The 19,012-nt window shown below is 46.3% G+C and overlaps 1 protein-coding gene across 7 annotated transcripts in view; it reads left to right on the top strand.

Annotated features, from left to right (window-relative positions):
- VPS13D (vacuolar protein sorting 13 homolog D) overlaps positions 1-16,478 on the top strand; it is a 295,192-nt gene extending 278,714 nt beyond the window's left edge. For 6 of the 7 annotated variants that reach the window (XM_053575036.1, XM_053575039.1, XM_053575040.1 and 3 more), the window contains 3 exons: positions 962-1,093; positions 11,310-11,550; positions 13,466-16,478. In XM_053575036.1, the coding sequence (XP_053431011.1) occupies positions 962-1,093; positions 11,310-11,550; positions 13,466-13,597 (505 nt within the window). In that variant the 3' untranslated portion in view covers positions 13,598-16,478. Of the gene's footprint in view, positions 1-961; positions 1,094-11,309; positions 11,551-13,465 lie in introns of those variants that run through there. The other variant, XM_053575043.1, reaches the window with a different exon arrangement.
- Positions 16,479-19,012: the final 2,534 nt, after the last annotated feature.

The raw sequence follows: 19,012 nt of genomic DNA on the forward strand, positions 1-19,012 counted from the left end.
CCTTCTAAGTGAGCCTCTACTATGAGTTCATGGCTCTGATTCAGTGTATAAGCCTATTCTTTTCTCTTAGATATGTCCAGAGAGGGGTGTTTTGCTTCAGTGGCTCCAGGAACAAATAATAAAAAGTACAGCAAGTACAAGGCCAAGGACAGACCCAGTACACTCTTATCAGTCATCTGAAATATGCACAGCCTTTCCAAGGCAAATATGGACTCCTGTTTCTAGGAAAACACCAAAAAGCACTTATCAATTACTCTGTATATGGTTTGTGGAAAAAGACAACATCAGCCTACCCTGAAAGCCATAGCAAAGCAGATTCCTTTGGGCAGCCGACAGCTAAGCGGCATGAGTTAGAGCTGCCACGGAATCCCAGACTGTGGCCTGGGACTGGTCCAGGGAGCATTTCTTCCCTTCGTATGATTACTGTGTCCCTCACCCTTTCTAAGCAACTGAACTCATTTGGGAAGTCTAGAAACTTGGTGCATTCTCACTAAATACCCAAGGTCCCTCAGTCTCCTTCCTGACCCACTGCAAATCCACAGATGGCTGTCCTGAAGAGATTCTTAGGAAAGCAGGGTGTGACAAGTGGAATCTGGCAATAATAACAAGAGCCACCCTTCTGTCCAGCACAGGCTGGACTGGCATTATTTTACTTGAACTTCATGGCAGTCCTATAAGATAATAGGCGTTGTCATCCTGTTCCACAGAGAAAACTGAAACCAAGGAAGTTAACTTACTGTGATCACATAGCTAGAAGGTGGTAGCAGCGGGACTCAAAGTCCAATGGGAGTCCTTAACCACGGTCTTACAGTGGTTTCACAGACAATACCTCAGTTCAGTTCTGTCCATTAAATTTAGAGTATGTCTTATATTAAGTAGTACTTTCATCTTAGGTGAGGAAGGGAAATCATTTTAACCTTAACATTTCACTTCTTTGCTTTTTCTTCACACACTCATCTAGGACTCAAGCACAGAGGGTTCGGAAGCCGCGTTGCTGCATGGGGCCCCAGGGGCTACTTCCCCGCTATTCTGAGAGCCAGGCCGAAGGGCAGGAGCAGCTCTTCAAACTCACGGACAACATACAAGACGAATTGTAAGTTGGAGCCCTGGAGAACTGGCCCTGTTGGTCCACTGAGTTGTCTTTTCTGTCTTTGAGTCCAAGAAGTTTTTATCTGATCCAAGGTATTGTCATGAATCTTGGATCTTTGAACTGATCACAGATTCTGTGCCCTAGCTGTTTTATAGATTTAGATAAATAATAACTACTTATAAATAGCCTTTAACCCAAAGGAATATTTCTCAAACTATGCTCCATAGCCAGACCCTAGTGTTCTGTTCCTAGAAAATACTAGTGTCTTTCTAGTTCAGAGAGAGAAGATAATGGATAAAATATTCCTAGGTTTTTGTTGTTGTTTTTGAGACAGAGTCTCACTTTGTTACCCTAGGTAGAATGTCCTAGCATCACAGCTCACATTAACCTTAAATTCTTGGGCTCAAGCAATCCCCTTGCCTCAGCCTCCCTAGTAGCTGGGACTATAAGTGCCTACCACGTGCTAGCAATGTAGTTGAACATTTGGAAATGTCATTTTCTTAAGACTATTTGTTACTCCTTAAATATGGATCCTTACATATGTGGATTCTTGTCTTCAGTTAGTGAAATTACATCTAGTAATATGGTAAAAAATTAAATGTGTAGCTATTTTAGGATAGTTTTCAGAGACCCTTATAACGTAAAAGTGCTCTAAAACCTGAATAGGTGTTAAAACCACCAGCCCAGAGGAAACAGTTATGCCTAGTGAGGAGCAAAAGGACAGTTTAATTTCTTTTAAGGCTTATGTGTCTCCTTTACAACAGGCTGGGGTGGGGCAGTTCTGAGCACAGTGAGTGTTTTTGAAGCACAGGTCACTTTCAGGGTAGTCTTCACATCTCTGTTAGAGACAGTGTTAGGTGGACCTCGTCTTGTAATGTCACAGTAGTATTTGAATGAGGATATCAGAAATCAGTTCCAGCTTTCATTTGTTGCTGCATAGAATAGCATTTTCCTAGATGCAGCTTGTATAACCTAAACCCCTGTGGTGCTATTGGAAGGTCTCTTGAGAACAGTTACATTTTGTTGTCTTAGTCTGCTCAGGTTGTCAAAACAGAGTAACAAAGACTATGTAGTTTAAACAACAGAAATTTGTTTTCTCACAATTCTGGAGTCTGGAATGTCCAAGATTACAGTACAAGCCGACTCTGCCCCTGATGAGGGTTCTCTTCCCAGCTTGCAGACATCCACCTGCTCACTGTGTCCTCAGGTAGTGCGGGGAGAGAGGGTGCTCTCTGGAGACTCTTACAAGGACACTGATCTTGTTGGCTCAAGGCCCTAACCTGTTGACCTCATTCAACCATGATTACTTCCTTACTCCAAATGGTCACATTGAGGATAGGGCTTTTACATGTTGGGGTGGGGCAGGACTCAGACCATTGCAGATGTCACTAATAGGTTCTGCTGTTTCAGTCTGACCTCAGCCCTTTTCATCATTCCAGTGCCCAGAGTCCCCATATGGTTCACCCAGGGAGGACTTTATCTTCCTGTCTTCTTTGGGGTGAGGATTTGGTGCCCTAGCTGCATTTGACAGGACTTTGCAGACAGAGCCTTTGGCCTTTGGGTTGCAAGTCCAGAGAATTATTTCTCAGGCCTCACAGGACTGGTGCAGAGTCTACTAGAATAGCAGTCCCACGAAGGCTGGGACTTTTGTCTGTTCCATTCACTAAAGGATCCTCAGTACCTAGAATAGGGCCTGGCATATAATAGGCACGTAAAAATACAGCTGGATATCTGCAACTTAGCATTTGTATTCGTATGTGTCCACTTTATAGTCATTTGTGTGTGTGCGGGGGTGGGGGGGTTGATCAGAGTTTGAGGTTATAAATTATTGTATGTTGTGCTTTTAATTTCTTCCCCAACTCACCTCTATTCAAATCAAACCATCTCTGGTTCTCTTGAAATTCATTGGCAGGGGAAGAAGATAGGCCAGAAACACAAGGGAGCATTTGCATAGTGCAGCCCACACAGGGTTGCTCCCACTAAGACATGTACATTCAACATAACCAGGGAGAGCTACGGACTGGAATAAAATGAAATGAGTAAAATGGATCTCATAAAATTCCTATGAAGTAGGAAATGATACTGGTATGAATAAATTTTGACTTTATAGAGATAAAAACCATGTGTCTGCACCCAAGGTGGGGGTTCAGTCTTGCCAGTGAATGTTGAAGGAGGCCGTGACTGTGGCCTTCCTCACAGCAAAGGAAGAAGGCTTCAGGGTCTGGCAGACACTGTCTACTGAGTCCTCAGTTGTCAGCCTGAGTCTTCACAGCGATGTGAACAAGACATTCGTCACTTTGCAGGAAGGGGGTATTCAGGAAAAGCGCAAGAGCACCAAATTATACCTCTGACTTTTATCCTAGATTTGTAATTAAAAACATGTTTAAAGACCTAATTATTTGCATATTTCCCTTCAGAGTTAACCCCTTAAAAGGGACTTTAATACCTTGTCCTACTGTTCTAAGTAACTGTTTCCACATTTTTTTCCACTTAGACTCACTGTTCCACTTCTGGAAAATATTGTGTAATTACTTCCCGGCAGAGTGAAAACCCCACAAAGTCCCCAGTGCCGTGGTGACTTCAACTTTGTTCTCCCAGATAGAGTTGCATTTAGTATTTTCATTTTATTTAATCAATATTAAAAGATGGCCAGGCCTAATTGACCAACTTCAATTTAATCGAATATTTCTCTGGTATGTTGCGGAATTGTCATTGCTTCCCATTTTTCTCATTTTTGGTTTTGAAACAGGATCCTGGGTTAAGATGGTGATAATGTAAAATTTATCGTATATGGTTAATTTTTCTTTCTTACTAATGTCTAATTTGTAGCTAGAAACACATTTTCAGGGTTTTGTTTGTTTGTTTGTTTGCGACGGAGTTTCACTGTGTTGCCCTGGGGAGAGTGCCATGGCATCACGGCTCACAGCGAAATCCAACTCTTGGGCTTAAATGATTCTCTTGCCTCAGCCTCCCAAGTAGCTGGGACTACAGGCGCCCGCTAGGATGCCCAGCTATTTTTTTGTTGCAGTTGTCATTGTCATTTAGCTGGCCCGGGCTAGGTTCAAACCCGCCAGCCTCGGTGTATGTGTCTGACTCCGTAACCACTGTGCTACGGGTGCCACGCTGCATTATCAGTTTTTAAGAAACATTTTATTTCTAGTATGTTGTCACAGATAAAGGTATATTATCTAGGATTGTAAGTCCCAGGGTGGCTCTTACCTTTGCAGAAAAGATGCTCATGAGCAGCCCACGTGACCAAGGAGCTGCTCTCACAGAATTCTGTGTTCTCGAATTTAATAATTTGATTATGTTGTTTAAATGGAGTTTTATTTTATTTTACTTTATTTTTGAGATAGGATCTTGCTCTGTGACCCAGGCTGAAGTACAGTGGTGGCATCTTAGCTCACTAGAGCCTCAAACTCCCAGCCTCAACCAGTGCTCCCCCCTCAGCCTTCTGAGTAGCTGGAACTGTACAGGCATGTGCCGTCATACCCGGCTGGGATCCCTCTGTGTTGCCCAAGCTGGTCTCAAACTCCTGGCCTCAAGAAGTTCTTCAGCCTCATCCTCCTAAAGTGCTAGGAATACAGGTGTGAGGCACCACACCCAGCCTAAATGTCGTTTTAGAAAGTAACATTTAAGAAAAATTTTTTTAATACAGAAAAGTATAAAAAAGAAAACAAAAATAGCCTATACACCCACCAGCCTCCTTTATGAAATAAACTCATACATATAGTTAGCAAATTCAAGAGTACAGAGAAAAATAAAAAAAAACAGTAATGGTCTTTTCTCACTAGCTCCTTGGTGAACATACTGTTTGTGGTATTTTGTATCTTGTCTGTTCTTCTTGAGAAACTGATTAAAGAGAAATCAGAAATTTTTTTGGAGCGTGGGTTATAATACTGATTCTATTTTTTTTTTTTTTTTGAGACAGAGTCCCACTCTGTCACCATGGGTAAAATGCTGTGACCATATCTCACAGCACCCTCAAATTCTTGGGCTCAACTGATCCTCCTGCCTCAGCCTCCTGAGTAGCTAGAAGTACAGGCACCAGCCACAATGCCGAGCTAATTTTTCTCTTTTTAGAGACAGGGTCTTACTCTTACTCAGGCTGGTCTCAAATTTGTGAGCACAAGCAATCCACCCACCTCAGCCTCCAAAAGTGCTAGGATTATAGGCTTGTGCCACCGTGCCCAGCCTGTAATACTGATTTTAATATTCCTTACAGTAATGTAGTGTCAAAACAAAAACAAAAGGCCAGTGTTTTGAGGAATGAAATAGAATTTATTAGCTTCCATTTTCTAAACCAAGAAATAATCTATCAGTATCTATTGCTCAGACACTTAGGGAATTGAGCATTCTTTGATATGTCACTGAATTAAAACTTTAATTTGGCAGGCTACTTAGCTACTCTGATAAAAAGTTAATAACTTGCTAAATCCTTAATAAGTTACATCAATAGTTCTGAAAGAATTTTTTTTTTTTTTTGTAGAGACAGAGTCTCACTGTACCGCCCTCCGGTACAGTGCCGTGGCGTCACACGGCTCACAGCATCCTCTAACTCTTGGGCTTACGTGATTCTCTTGCCTCAGCCTCCTGAGCAGCTGGGACTACAGGCGCCCGCCACAACGCCCGGCTATTTTTTTGTTGCAGTTTGGCCGGGGCTGGGTTTGAACCTGCCACCCTCGGCATATGGGGCCGGCACCCTACTCACTGAGCCACAGGCGCCGCCCCTGAAAGAATTTTTTAACTTTGCTACCGGGTAAAATACGTGTAGCATCCAGAGTTGCACATGTACTGAGAAATTCCACCTTACGATGTAATTTCACGTTATTTTCTGAGTGTCCAACACATAGATGTATTGAATCCTACAATGTGTGAGGATGAGTAAGAAACTTGCTCTGTCCTCCACAGGTTCAGTCTAGCAGTCCAACTACCTGTAACATATGATTGCTGTTAAAACAGAAGTATGAGCAACGTGTTATGGGACCACAGACAGGAAATGATTAATTTATGCCTAGAAAGCTGGGGAAAGCTTCACAGAGAAGGCTGTGGGTGATTGACCTGACCTTCTAGGAGGAGGAGGAATGTGTCGAGGAGAGAAGGAAGAAAAGCCATTTGCACAGAGAGCAGTGGTGGGCCGAGGCCTGAGGCAGAAGAGCTCGTGGAACATTCAGAGAATTCAGATTAGCCAAGCATGGCAGCTGCACACATGTGAGAAAGAGGGAGCAGGGGCCTGAAAGCCGGTAAGGGGAGTTCCAAGGCCAGACTCCAAAGGCATGGCTCTAACTGTCGTGCTAAGGAGCTTGCCTGGCTAAGCTTCTCTGTCTAGAACTTCTGTCTACAGAGGTTAAATTTTGAAGAAGAGGATCCCACTCAGAATTACATGTTATAAAATGAAGCCTTAGTGGCAACAGAGATAGGGATCGGTTTGGAGAGACTGGAGGCAGGAATCTAGTTAGGAGGCCGTAGGAGTAATCCAGGTGATGGGTGGGCAGAGAGGCCTGAACACATGGTGGCTGTAAGGTTGACTAGAAGGGGACAGCTTGGAGAGGTCTTCAGGAGGTTGCATCAGTGGGATCAGCAGACTGACTAAATTTGGAATCTGGTTGAGGGGGACATCATCAGCTGAGACGTGGGGTGCTGATGAGAGGACTAGAGAAGAAAGAGTAGCTCAGTTGTGAGCCCGCCAAGTGTGTGGTGCTCGTGGGGCATACATGTGCAGACGTTCTGCAGAGGACCTGGCACTCCGAGTGACACCTGGCTCAGACACAGAGTTAGGGGTCACAGATGGACCTGGTTGAGCTGACACCTGGACGTAAAGCTTGTTCTGGGAGCACTGCTTTTACTGTAAGACAACTCAGAACATTTTTGATTTTGAAATGACTCTAAAAGGAGGTGAATAAGACATAGAGTTGATAAAGCAATAAAAGAGAAAAGAGGGCAGGAGGAAAAAGAAAGAAATCAAATAGGGTAACTGAAACACTTACTTGGCAGATTTCTCTCTCTCTGAGAGCACTTGGTCCTGAACCTATTTTACCCATGGGCTGTTAGAGGGACATCCATTTTTGTGACCTGCTTAAGAAAGGGTATGCACATTTGCCAGGAGAAGAGGGTCATCCCCACAGGATCAGGGTGACTTGGCACCTATTCTCCGCAGAGGAAAGAAACAGCCAGACCCACCATCAACAGGGTCTCTTCTGTGCTGGGATTGTAGGTAAGCTCTGACATCTCGTAGATCAGCCCTGAAGGGGAGACGAGTTGATCCTTGGTCTACACATCAGGCAGGAAAGCTCTGAGCAAAGCCGTCTGGTTGGTGAGAGCCAGAGCCGACTGCAGCAGGGCAACTGCTCCCAAGGCACGTCTGTGTGGGCCTTGAGGAGAGCATCCTCACCTGCCACAGAGGGAAAGGGCTGAAGCTACTGCTGATGGTGCTGGTGTCTTGAGAATATCTCCATGGTTCATGAATATTAGTAAGAGCAGATTCTACTTCTGTGGCATTGAATCTTGGCAGTTCCACCTACTTCTAGCACCTGTCAACGTGGGTAAGGGGATAAGCTCTGTTCCGTAGCCGTTTCGAAACTCTCTGATACTTCCCCTAGGCTGGAGTGTCCTCTTTCTCTAATGGAGCATTAAAACTTTTAACTGAAGTTTTAAAATTGTATGAAAGTCCTCTTTTGTTGAGACAGGGTTTTGCTCATGTTGCCTTAAGTCGAGCTCAGTGGCACCGTATAGCTCAGTACAACCTCAGACTCCTCCTGGGCCCCAGAGGTCCTCCTGCCTCATCTTCCTGAGTAGCTAGGACTACAGACAGGTGCATACCACCATGACACCTGGCTAACTTTTTTTTAGAGATGGAGGTCTCACTGTTGCTCAGACTCGTCTTGAACTTCCAGCCTCAAACAATCCTCCTGCCCTGGTCTCCCAAAGTGCTAGGATTATAGACATAGCTCCCATACCCGACCAAAATCCTATTTTTTAATAGAATTGGTTGTTGTATCTACAGACCACAGGGTGACTTCTCTAGTTCTCATATTTAAAAGATAAAGCTTATCTGGATGTTTTGTGTTTCTGACCACGTTTGTTCATTCTCCCTCCCTCTGAGTTAATAATAAATCAGAGAACAGAAGGCAGGTGCTCAGGATCCACCTGAGACCACAGTGGATCTTCTTTCTGTGTCATCCCATGAGGTTTTCCCCTAGTCACTCATTTGTGGACCCAAAGCCATGCTCACAGGAGGCATGGTTAGAAGGGGCTGAAGGGTGGGCAGCTCTGTGTCGAGGCTGCAGAACAGAATGCCAGGGGCATAACCGGACCTCTCCAGTGACACAGATGGAAGCCTTGGAAGACGAGGCCAAGAAGGGTGAGAGATGGCCTGTCACTTTGGAAAAAGGGACCGAGGAAGAGGTAGATGAGCAGAGGGGAAGAGCTGGGCGTCTTCTGCTCCTGCTGGACTCTTGTCACTCTGCGTTTTAGTTCCTCTTTCCCAGAGGAATGAGTCTGGGACCAGCTTCCATTAAACAGGGGGGCTAGTCTGGAACTGTTTTAATTACTCAGTGATAAGGCTTCCAGATTTTGTAAAAAAGTAAAAATGAATAATGATGATGAAACCCACAGCCCTGGCTGCTGGTGGGGGGAGTGCCAGGGAAGTGGCGGGAGAGTAGAGAGCGAGCTATTGGCCAGCCCAGTCTGGGGTCACTTCTCAGCTGCAGTGGCAGCTGCAGTGTTCCCCATTTTTCTTTCCTCAGTCATACCCTTGGTTCTGATCTGCTTTAATTTGAAAAGACTTTAGAAAATGTCATGTAAATGTCCAAAAAAAAAAAAAATGTTATTATCAGTAGCAGCTTCATAGTGTGAGTGGGGCCCTCTGGACTCACAGAGGAGAGAGCTGCAGATTCACAGAGCTGGTCTCCTCTGCTGACATGGCCAGGAATTCTTTCGACCTTTGTGAAGAAAGCGGGCAGATATCATCATCCCCATTAGAGAGATGATGGGACTGAGCCACAAGGAAAGTAACTGACTTGGCCGGAGTTGCCCAGCTGGGCGGGCTTTCCCTGCTACTAGGCCTGTGTGTCTCTGAGTCCTTTTACCTTGTAGGAGAGCATCCCAGCTACAACCACACTTCCTCCAGAATTCTGGCCTGATAGGGGACTTGCGCCGTCTTTGGCTTCTTAGAGAGGAGTCTGTTTTAAAGCCTTCAATGTGGAGAGTGTGCCAGAAAAGGCAGCACTTAGGCTCAGGTTTGAGGGCAGCAGCCTGGATGGTAAGCCTGGGCCTGTACTATAGCCGTGTGTGACTGTCAGCTACAGCCAGGGACGTGCAGTGGGGCTGGGGGCACCTGCTCCCCACCCCCACCCCGATGCTCAGGAGCCACTTCAGGGTTTCAGCTGGTGTTGCACACATTCTGGCTGGCACTAGTGCTTCCTGTCCATGTCAGGGTGCGTTTCATCTCTTCTGTCTGCTGTCTCTCCATGCTCGCCTTCCCTGAAACAGTGCTTTCAGACTCCATCAGCTTGTTCCTGTGATGCAGCCCTTGCTACTGGCCAGGGTGGGATCTGAGAAAGACTGTGCTAAGTGGCCTGAACACTAAAAGCTGCTGGGTCTTTCTAATTTTGCCAAGTCTACACTCTTGGCATTGCCAGCCAGTTAGAATAGAACAATAAACTCCATTTTTTGTCACAGGAGTCTGTAATTAAAATGGCAGCTAGAACAAAGCAGACACTTACTGAGTACTTTGGAGGTGGCCAACTCAGAGGGGTGCTCAGGGAGAGATGGAGTGCAAGTGTGTTTGCCCCTCTGTGGACTTAGAGTTTAGAGACCTGAGAGGCTTACCCAGGACGCCCACACAGAAGGGACAAGTCAGTGTTTGGCAGTGCTTTGGGAGGACACCACAATTAAGCTCTCAAAGCTGGGGTATTTGGGGGACTCTCTTGGAGAAGTTGGAACCTTTGAATCCTCAGACTGGGAGCATTTAGAGAGGTTAGGAGAGTAAGATGTGTGTCCTACGTGGACACAAATTGAGCCAGGGTCCATCAGCCACTTAGGCCTGTCCTCCAACAGGCAGGCCTCTTCTGGCCGCAGGAGCTTCTGTCTCTATCAGAGGACTTCGCAGCTGCCAACCCAGGAACAGAGCCGCCTGTAGCCAGGTTCCAGAACTGTTCCAGGTGGGGCTTGGCTTTGAGCACTGCGGTTCGTTCGGCAACTGGAGCTCGGTAGCCAATCTCGCTCAGCTCTTAGTATTCCTACCACCTTCGTCCTCGTCTGCTGTCCCTTCACACTGCAGCCCCATTGTGAAAGCCTGTCAAAAGATGTAGGGGAGATAGCCAGGCTTGGGGGAGCTGTCACAGCCAAGTTTCCAAGGTTCACTACTCTTTATTCAGTAGCTGAACAGAATGGTTTGACGTGCATAAATTTCCACTTTAAAACCATGAGCTCCATGGAAGAGGTTTTCTCCTGAGTGCCCCTAAAGCTCCTAGAAGTAGTGACTACAAGTTTTGAAAATGAAGATTACAGCTTTATCTGCGAAAGCATTTTTTGACTTACTAGGTTCCCTGTTACCAGAGGTATGGACCGGAGACTGGGTGGCCTCTCATTGGAGCTTTGAGAGGAAGGGAGTGAACACAGGCACGCAAGCACTTTAATGTCCCGCCATCTCCTCGTGCCGTGCAATTTGGTGAACCAGTTTAATTCTGCTTTTCCCCTTCAGTACTCACTGCTCCTGGCCACGTCTGCTGGCCTCCTACTGTCTGCTTCCCTCTGCCAGGCATGAGCCTTCTCAGCTGCTACTTCAGCTCAACATTAAAAAGCAATATTGTTTTCTTTCTGTTTTGTCCAAGAAATTCATTGTTAGAATTTTCTCTAAGCCTTAAGCTATCTAAAATCATACATGCATACACGCACACACACAACCACACCCCAGAAAATAGAATTTCAAGATATAAAATTGTTTCTGTTATTGAACTATTGGACGTCATCACTGGCTAACATTGATTGAGCACCACTGGAAGGTGCTGTGCTGTACACATGGGCCTCACAGTAGCTCCTGAGGCTAAGGTCACTAACTCTTAATTTACTAACATGGAAACTGAGGCTCAGAGTGGTCAAGCCACCTGGATGTGGGTGTCGTGAGAGAGGGAGCCTGGTCCACATTCAGCCCACGGGGGGCCTCCGCCTGACTTCAGAGAAGCCCGGTGCCATTCCTGTGCCCTCTCTTCCCTTGCAGCTTCATAGCCGTGGAGAACATTGACAGCTACTGTGTGCTCATCTCCTCCAAAGCTGTCTACTTCCTGAAGAGTGGCGACTACGTGGATCGCGAGGCCATTTTCCTAGAAGTCAAATACGATGATCTCTACCACTGCCTTGTCTCCAAAGACCACGGGAAGGTGTATGTGCAGGTGACCAAAAAAGCCGTGAGCACGAGCAGTGGTGTCTCCATCCCGGGCCCTTCCCACCAGAAGCCAATGGTGAGTTCACCCAGCCTCTGTCAGCCCCTCTCAGTGTGTGTGTCTGGGTCAGAGGTGGACGGTCTCTGTAGGCCTGCACCCCGTTTCCCCCTTTCTGGCAGGAAATCATTTTGCAGGTTCAGGCTGAGCTGTTATTCGTCCCAGGGACCTTGCTTCCTAGTTCTGGACAAGGGATGGGCCCAAGACACGGTGGGGGGAGCCGTGCTGCCCTCCCAGCCCGTGGCTCATGCCCAGGCAAGTTGCTCACTGTTAGTGCCTCAGTCGCCGTCAGTACAGGGAAGGTAGTGACACCTGCTCTAGTTGAGGAGCAGCCAGCACGATACATAGGGTTTTTTTATTCCTGAAATGTGATTCTTCAGTGCATCAAGGCTAAGAAGTGCTGCGTGCACTGGCTTCACTAGTGTTTCTCCTGAAACAGTCAAGTCCATAATTTTTTGTTCTGCCCAAAGAAGCAGTATCTAGCATACTCAATAAATATTTGTGAATAAAAGAATTAGGGTGGTGCCTGTGGCTCAAAGGAGTAGGGCGCTGGCCCCATATACCAGAGGTGGCGGGTTCAAACCCAGCCCTGGCCAAAATCTGCAAATAATAAAAATAAATAAATAAGGGCGGCGCCTGTGGCTCAGTGAGTAGGGTGCTGGCCTCATATGCTGAGGGTGGCGGGTTCAAACCCAGCCCCAGCCAAACTGCAACAACAAAAAAAATATCCGGGCGTTGTGGCGGGCACCTGTAGTCCCAGCTGCTCGGGAGGCTGAGGCAAGAGAATCGCGTAAGCCCAAGAGTTAGAGGTTGCTGTGAGCCATGTGACGCCACGGCATTCTGCCCGAGGGCGGTACAGTGAGACTCTGTCTCTAAAAAAATAAATAAATAAAATAAAATAATCATACTGTGCATCCTAAGGGGGCAAAGTATTAAGAGAACTTTTAAATGATCAAGCTCCTGTTAATAGCTAAATTCCCAAAGGGCAGTGCTGTGGGTCACTGGATTGTGCCACATTGGCCCCACTTCACTGCTGGTGAGGGCAGGTGACTCCTTCCAGGCCACGTAGCCCACCCTGGGAGGAGCTGGGGTTCAATCCAGGTGGGGCAGCTCCAGAGCTGGCCCCTAGACTGCAGAGCCCGTGGCCCCAGTCTGACTTGGTGACTTGTCACAACGCTCGGCTGTTATTCCTGCTCATTCTCACCTGGTATGCCAGGATTTTCAAGCCTGCATTCAAGAACGATGTGTCATTCGAAAGGGCATGCCTATCTGGCCTTTCTACAGACCAGAAATTGCAGCCTCATCGGGCCTCTCTCCTCAGGAGTCCTTTGACCTCTGCCTGCTCAGGAATGCACTTAGGTTTCTTTTGGCTTACGTAGGCTCCCAGGTTTCCTAAGTTAGGGCTGGTTGATTAAGAGAGTTAACACCCCATAGTGTGAGTATTTCCGCAAGTTCCTCTGCATGGTGGGCAGCCTCACCCTGTGACACTTAAGCCTCTTTCAAGGCAGTGAAGGCCTCTTGGTAAGAAAGGCCTGGAGGCATTTGTTTGCTTTCCTCCTTTCTTCTTTGACCTGGCCAGACTTTAGATTTTAATCCCACAGGCGTTCCTTCGTTCTTGCTCCTCGTCTTCCCTCCGCAGATCCTCACAACTTAAACCGGGTCTCCGTTATGGGTTCTAAATGTCAGGTGATTATGGGTTGGCTGCACAGTCATCCAGGGAATGTGCTTACAAAAACAGATTCCCAGGATCCACCCCAGACTTCTGAATCAGAATTAACTAGAAGTAGGCCCTGGGGAACCTGTATTTATTTAGTGTTCCTCTACTATTCTGATAATGCAGCCAGCTGGAGCTGCTGCCGGGGTGGATTCCAGGTGCCCGTGCACTCTGATTTCATTTTATTTCCCCACCTGAGGGACATTCTGTTCTCCTCCGTAGGTCCATGTGAAATCTGAGGTCCTCGCTGTCAAGTTATCGCAAGAAATAAACTATGCAAAGAGCCTTTACTATGAACAGCAGCTTATGCTAAGACTCAATGAAAATCAAGGGCAGTTGGAGCTGGACTCCTGAGACACCCAGCAGCCTAAGAGACGCTCCCAGATGCAAACCCCAGGAAGAGAGGCTGCACTGTGGTATTAAATTAGAGGCAAAACCAGAATACGGTTTGGGGAAGATGTCCAGGAATGAGGGAAAGTAAATCCTCACAGGGAAACATACAAATAGAAACCATATTGATTTCTGAGGAAGGGAATTCCTTTAGATTATGGGGAAGTAATTTTTAAAAGGTATTGGTTGAATAACGTTAAAAAAAAAAGTACTGAGATGAATCTAATTTTTAGACTGCCCTGTATTTTGTTGACATGTATATATGTACAGCTATGTGTTTGTAAATACATAGGAGCGTTGCTGAACAGGGCCTGTGATGTGTGTAAAAGTTTGTTAACTGTAAAGTAATATAAAATTATATTGGATCTTCTATTGCACTAATTCTATATGTCTAATTCAGGGTACTCTCTATAGAAAGACATTCTTCAAAGTTGAATGTTATGTCATAGCTTTGGAAACTAAAGTATTCAAAGTAAAGTGAATTGAGGTGAGATCTATGATATTCAGGAGTGATGCCTTTAAAACCTGTGGTCATCCAGGCTGGAGCTGTGAGCCACAGTGTTCCAGACCAGAGCTGGCCCTTTAGAGGGGCCTGGAGAGTGGCTTGTAATCCACCTTTAATTTCTCACCCCCATTTTACAGATAGTTTTTAGATTGTTACAGATTATTTTTTAAGTTATCTGACTTTCTCCTGACTAGTCTTGCCAAATTTAGCGGGGAAATTGTGTTCCATTTCCACACACATACAAATCAGCATTATAAGTTTTTCTCGAGTTGTTATTAGAGATTTGAAACATTGGCAGGCTCTGTTGACTTAGAAGGGAAAAAATCCCATTGAACTATTGTAACAGATCAAAAACCTACAATAAGATTATTCTCTTTCCTGGACACAACGAAGGACAAGATTCTAGGACTGTTTCTTTTTAATAAAGCCACATACTGGCATCAGCTCCACAGCTCTAGAAGACCCGAGATGGTAACCCTGGGACGAAAAGGAAGACGGAGAGAATTCCAGAAAAGGGAATGGAATAGGCGTATTAAAAAGCTGTATTTGTAAGCTTTTTGCGAAACCAAGATTCGGCCAAAGCAACTCTTGTCCTTGGTTCTAAATTCTAGCCAGTAGCGAGGCCTAGTGTGGGCGCCCTCTCCTTCCTGGGCCTTGCTTTTGCTTTTCTGTAAAGAATATGCAAATAGGGAAAGAAAAAGGGGATGGGGGCTTTACTTTAGAATGAATGTCTCACCTTGTGATTTTTACATTTTTATTTTAATAAAGCTAATCAATTTCTACAACCTTATCACATGTAGCCGAGTCTGAGATGACTCAGTGGATCAGTGGATGTGTAGAGGTTTTGGTGTTTGTAACTCACCCAAATCCTTCCAAGACACAAATGAAGCTAATCTCTCCTGCTCCCTTTCCTCTCCCTCTCCCACTTCCGTGTGTGTGTGTGTGTGTATGTGTGTGTTCATGTGCTCAGTGAGGAAAGAAGGGAGCTTTAGTACCAATGCTATAGTTAAACCGTGTTTTTAAGGATTAGTTGTCTTGAACTCCAAGGTTTGGATAGTCTTCACCAGACTCCACGTTAGTAGATTGCAAAATTCAATCTTGGCTTTTGCAGAGTTGGGCGGATTTAGGTTTGTTTGTTTGTTTCTTGCTGGGTGGTAGTCATGACTGTGCTCCACAGGATCCAGCAGGAGAGCCAACTGCGAATCCCTCCCCATCTTCCTCACCACCTCCCTCCTTGCACCCCCATAAGTTTGGCTTGTGGTTTTTGTCACCAGTAACCCACTGCCTGAGATCATGATCTCTTAAAGATGAGACTCTCTGAAGGGTTGGTTGTGTGCATAAGTGAGCATTCTGTCTCTTTCTGGAACAAAGTCACTTGAAATGTCTTTATTGAATCAAAGAGTGTTGCTAAAGAGGTCTGCTCTGGGCCCCAGCAGCACCTGCAATTCTCCCATCTGAATGCAGGAAGCTAGTTGAGGTCAGCCCTGTGGGCTGGTGCTTCGGGAGGACTTTGGGGAGCTGTTCAGATGCCCCCTCCCTCCTGATTCCTTGCTAATTTTAATCAGCTCTTTAAATAGTTGCCCATCTCCTGTGATTGCATAACTACTTACTTTGACATTTGCACCTTTGAAGAGGCAGGTGTTACAACAGATCCAAAGCCCTAGTGGGGTGGGGCTAGGTGGGAGGTAAAAGGGCCACTGCCAGCCTCTCAGCTTCTCAACTCTCCAGGGCCCTTGTAGCCCCCCAGCCAGGCTTGGTGAGGAGGTTTCAGGGGCTTTTGACAGAGTTTCCTGATTCTCAGCAGGAAAAAATCCAAAGCTTTGGAGGAAGAACACTCTGCCCCTGGCTCCTTGAATGCCCAATTTCTCTTTAAATTGGTATTTAGCCAGCGATGTCTAAGGCTTTGTTATAGTTTCTACTGATTTTCTTGCTGCCTCAAATACATAGCTCCTCTTTGAGGAAACTAAAATAAGCGGGATAAGGCGAATCTGCAGACAGAGACGTCCAAGACATCCCAATTCCCTGACCCAGCTGGCTGGCCAACTCATGTCACTGCTCGCTGACTAGCCAGGCCAGCGTCCATCCCACTGCCCCCTCAGCCCCAGGGCGTGGTGGTGCTCACCATAGGGTCAGAAGGCTCCAGGCTACTTTCTCTTTAAGTCTCCTCTGTGCCTCAAAATATCAGAGTAGCTGCTTGATAAAATTCTGAAAGCAAAATATCTGGTTCTCTACTGTGTAAACACTGTACAGCCACCAGTGTGTTGAGACTCTTGAACCTGGTTCTCCTGTCACAGTCATCCTCTTTCTTCCTGTGGAATAAAATGTTTTGTTGACTTCCCAGATTTGTTCTTTGTTTTATTCTGGTTTCTTGGTAATTCACAGATTCTAGAACTATCACCAGTGACAAATACTAAATGTAGGGCAATGTTCACAATGAAATGTAGCCTCTCCCTGCAGCCAGGGCACACCCCACATGGTTCTCAGGTCTCGACTTCCTAAGAGTAAGTGGCACTTGGCTTCACAGGGCCCCGAGGCCCCAAGCTGGCTGCTGCTCACCCCGCTGCGCCGAGGTGACTGGTTCAAGCCCCAGCAGGATGGAAGTCGTCATTTGGCGTTTAGGCCGATGAAGAACAAACAACAAGGAGATTCAGCAGGCCCATCCAGAGCCGGGGAGACACCAGGAGACTGTGGTCCCAGAAGCAGAGATCGGGAAGGTTTCAAAGATGACCTGTCAGGTGCTACGGATAAATTGGGGGTGGGATTTGAGGACCAACAATTAGTAATGCATTTAGCAACATCAGAGTTGCTAAGAGCAGTTTTATTTTATTTTTTTTATTTTGTTGTGGTGGTGGTGGTTGTCATTGTTATTTGGCAGCCCGGGGCTGGGTTTGAACCCACCAGCCCCGGCGTATGTGGCTGGCGCCCTAACTGCTGAGCTACAGGTGAGAGCCATTAAGAGCAGTTTTAGAGGAGTGGTGGGGAAGGAGTGACAACAGGGAGAAGGAAACCCAGCTGACCAGGAAGAGGGGGACTCCAGGTTCAGTTGACGCTTCTGTTTCAGGGAGATTGGCCAGGGGCATGTACGGGACGGGACATGGTGGAGACTCAGAAAGAGGAAACTGAATAGTGGGAGAGTGATCAGGCCAGAGAAGTGTGATCTGTTTGCTGGGCAACGTTAAGGGTCCATTTGAGGTTGGTGACCATGAATTCAAAGCCAGGTCAGCAGCATGGCTATGGTTTTCTCCAGCCATATTTAGCTACAGGGATTCAGCGTGGAATAAGCAGAGAACTGGGTTTAATCAAGAGCTGTTCCCTTCCCCAGTTGAAATACCTCATCCTCCATTGCCCACTTAAACTGGACAAGAGCCAGTCTGAACAAAGCATCAAACAAAAATCTAAAAGCTCAGAGAAGGGAAGGACTATATTTTCCAAGCCAAAACAGTATCTAAAGCAGGCGTCCTCAAACTTTTTAAACAGGGGGCCAATTCACTGTCCCTCAGACCGTTGAAGGGCTGGACTATAGTTTAAAAAAAAAAAAACTACGGACAAATTTCCTAGGCACGCTGCACATATCTTATTTTGAAGTAAAAAAACAAAACGGGGACAAATACAATCACACCGCCTCATGTGGCCTGCAGACCATAGTTTGAGGACCCCTGATCTAAAGAATAGAGGAAGGAGGGAGAGAGAGAGGTGGGTTAACACCCTCCAAATGAGAGCACAACTAGACGATTTCAAGGGCTCACGGGCACAGAGGGACGATACTTGACCACAAACCAACAGGCAGTCCAGGGTCTGGGGATACTGTTGGCATAGAAAGGGTATGCATGTGACATCTTCCATTTCCTGAGACAGATTGAACACGCAGCCTTGCAATTCACTGCAGAGACGGCTTTCACCCTGGCTCTGTAGACCAAGCCTGTGATTTCTAGCACTGCAAAAACAACTTGAGGTTTGCTGCTCACTGGAACGGTGCATCTCAGGACCCTAAGAACAGGTATCTAAAGTTGCTGAAGTGCTTTCTGAGCATAGATCCTAGTGTGCTCCTCCTTATTTAGAAGTTTTGATTAACCCCAAAGAGCACTGGTTAAGGAAATTTGGAGTGAGATTTTGCTGGTATCTGCAAGGGACCTGAAGGTGATTGCTCACCTGAGCTGTGGCCCTCTGGCTAAGCCTGTAGCTCAGTGGGTAGGGCACCGGCCACATATGCCAGAGCTGGCAGGTTCAAACCCGGCCCAGGGCCTGCCAAACAACGACAACTACAACCAAAAAATAGCCAGGTGTTATAGCGGGCGCTTGTAGCTGGGAGCTAGTTGGGAGGCTGAGGCAAGAGAATCACTTAAGCCCAAGAGAGTTAGAGGTTGCTGTGAGCTGTAACGCCACAGCACTCTACTGAGGGCGACATAGTAAGATTCTGTCTAAAAAAATAAAAATCCTGTTGAGACTTTTACAATTAGTGTTTAGATTTTTATACGAACACAAGACACAGCTATGTTTTATACTATGAAAGCAGTTTCTGCAGTATCTTTGCCTCTGCCCTCCCTGCAATACGACCCTTCTTTGCTCCATCCAGTCCACCTCGAAATTCGTAAGCCTCGTTATTGCCCAAGTTCTCACCACGCTTGTATGATTGTATGCAGACCTACATACGTAGATACACACAGTTATGGCTTCCTCACATTCTTTACCAAAATGCAGGCATGCTTTCCATACAATTTTACAACTTGCTCTTCTCACTATCGGCTTCAGGGCGGCAAATTTATTCTTTTAAGTGCTGCCTAATAACTAATGGTGCCCCTGTCCTGTGATTTACTCTACTGTCCCTGCACGGATAGGCGTTCACAGAGTTTTCAGACTGCCCCTGCCCTGCCCTC

Source organism: Nycticebus coucang, chromosome 22 (assembly GCF_027406575.1).
Source record: "Nycticebus coucang isolate mNycCou1 chromosome 22, mNycCou1.pri, whole genome shotgun sequence".
NCBI classification, from domain to species: Eukaryota; Metazoa; Chordata; class Mammalia; order Primates; family Lorisidae; genus Nycticebus; species Nycticebus coucang.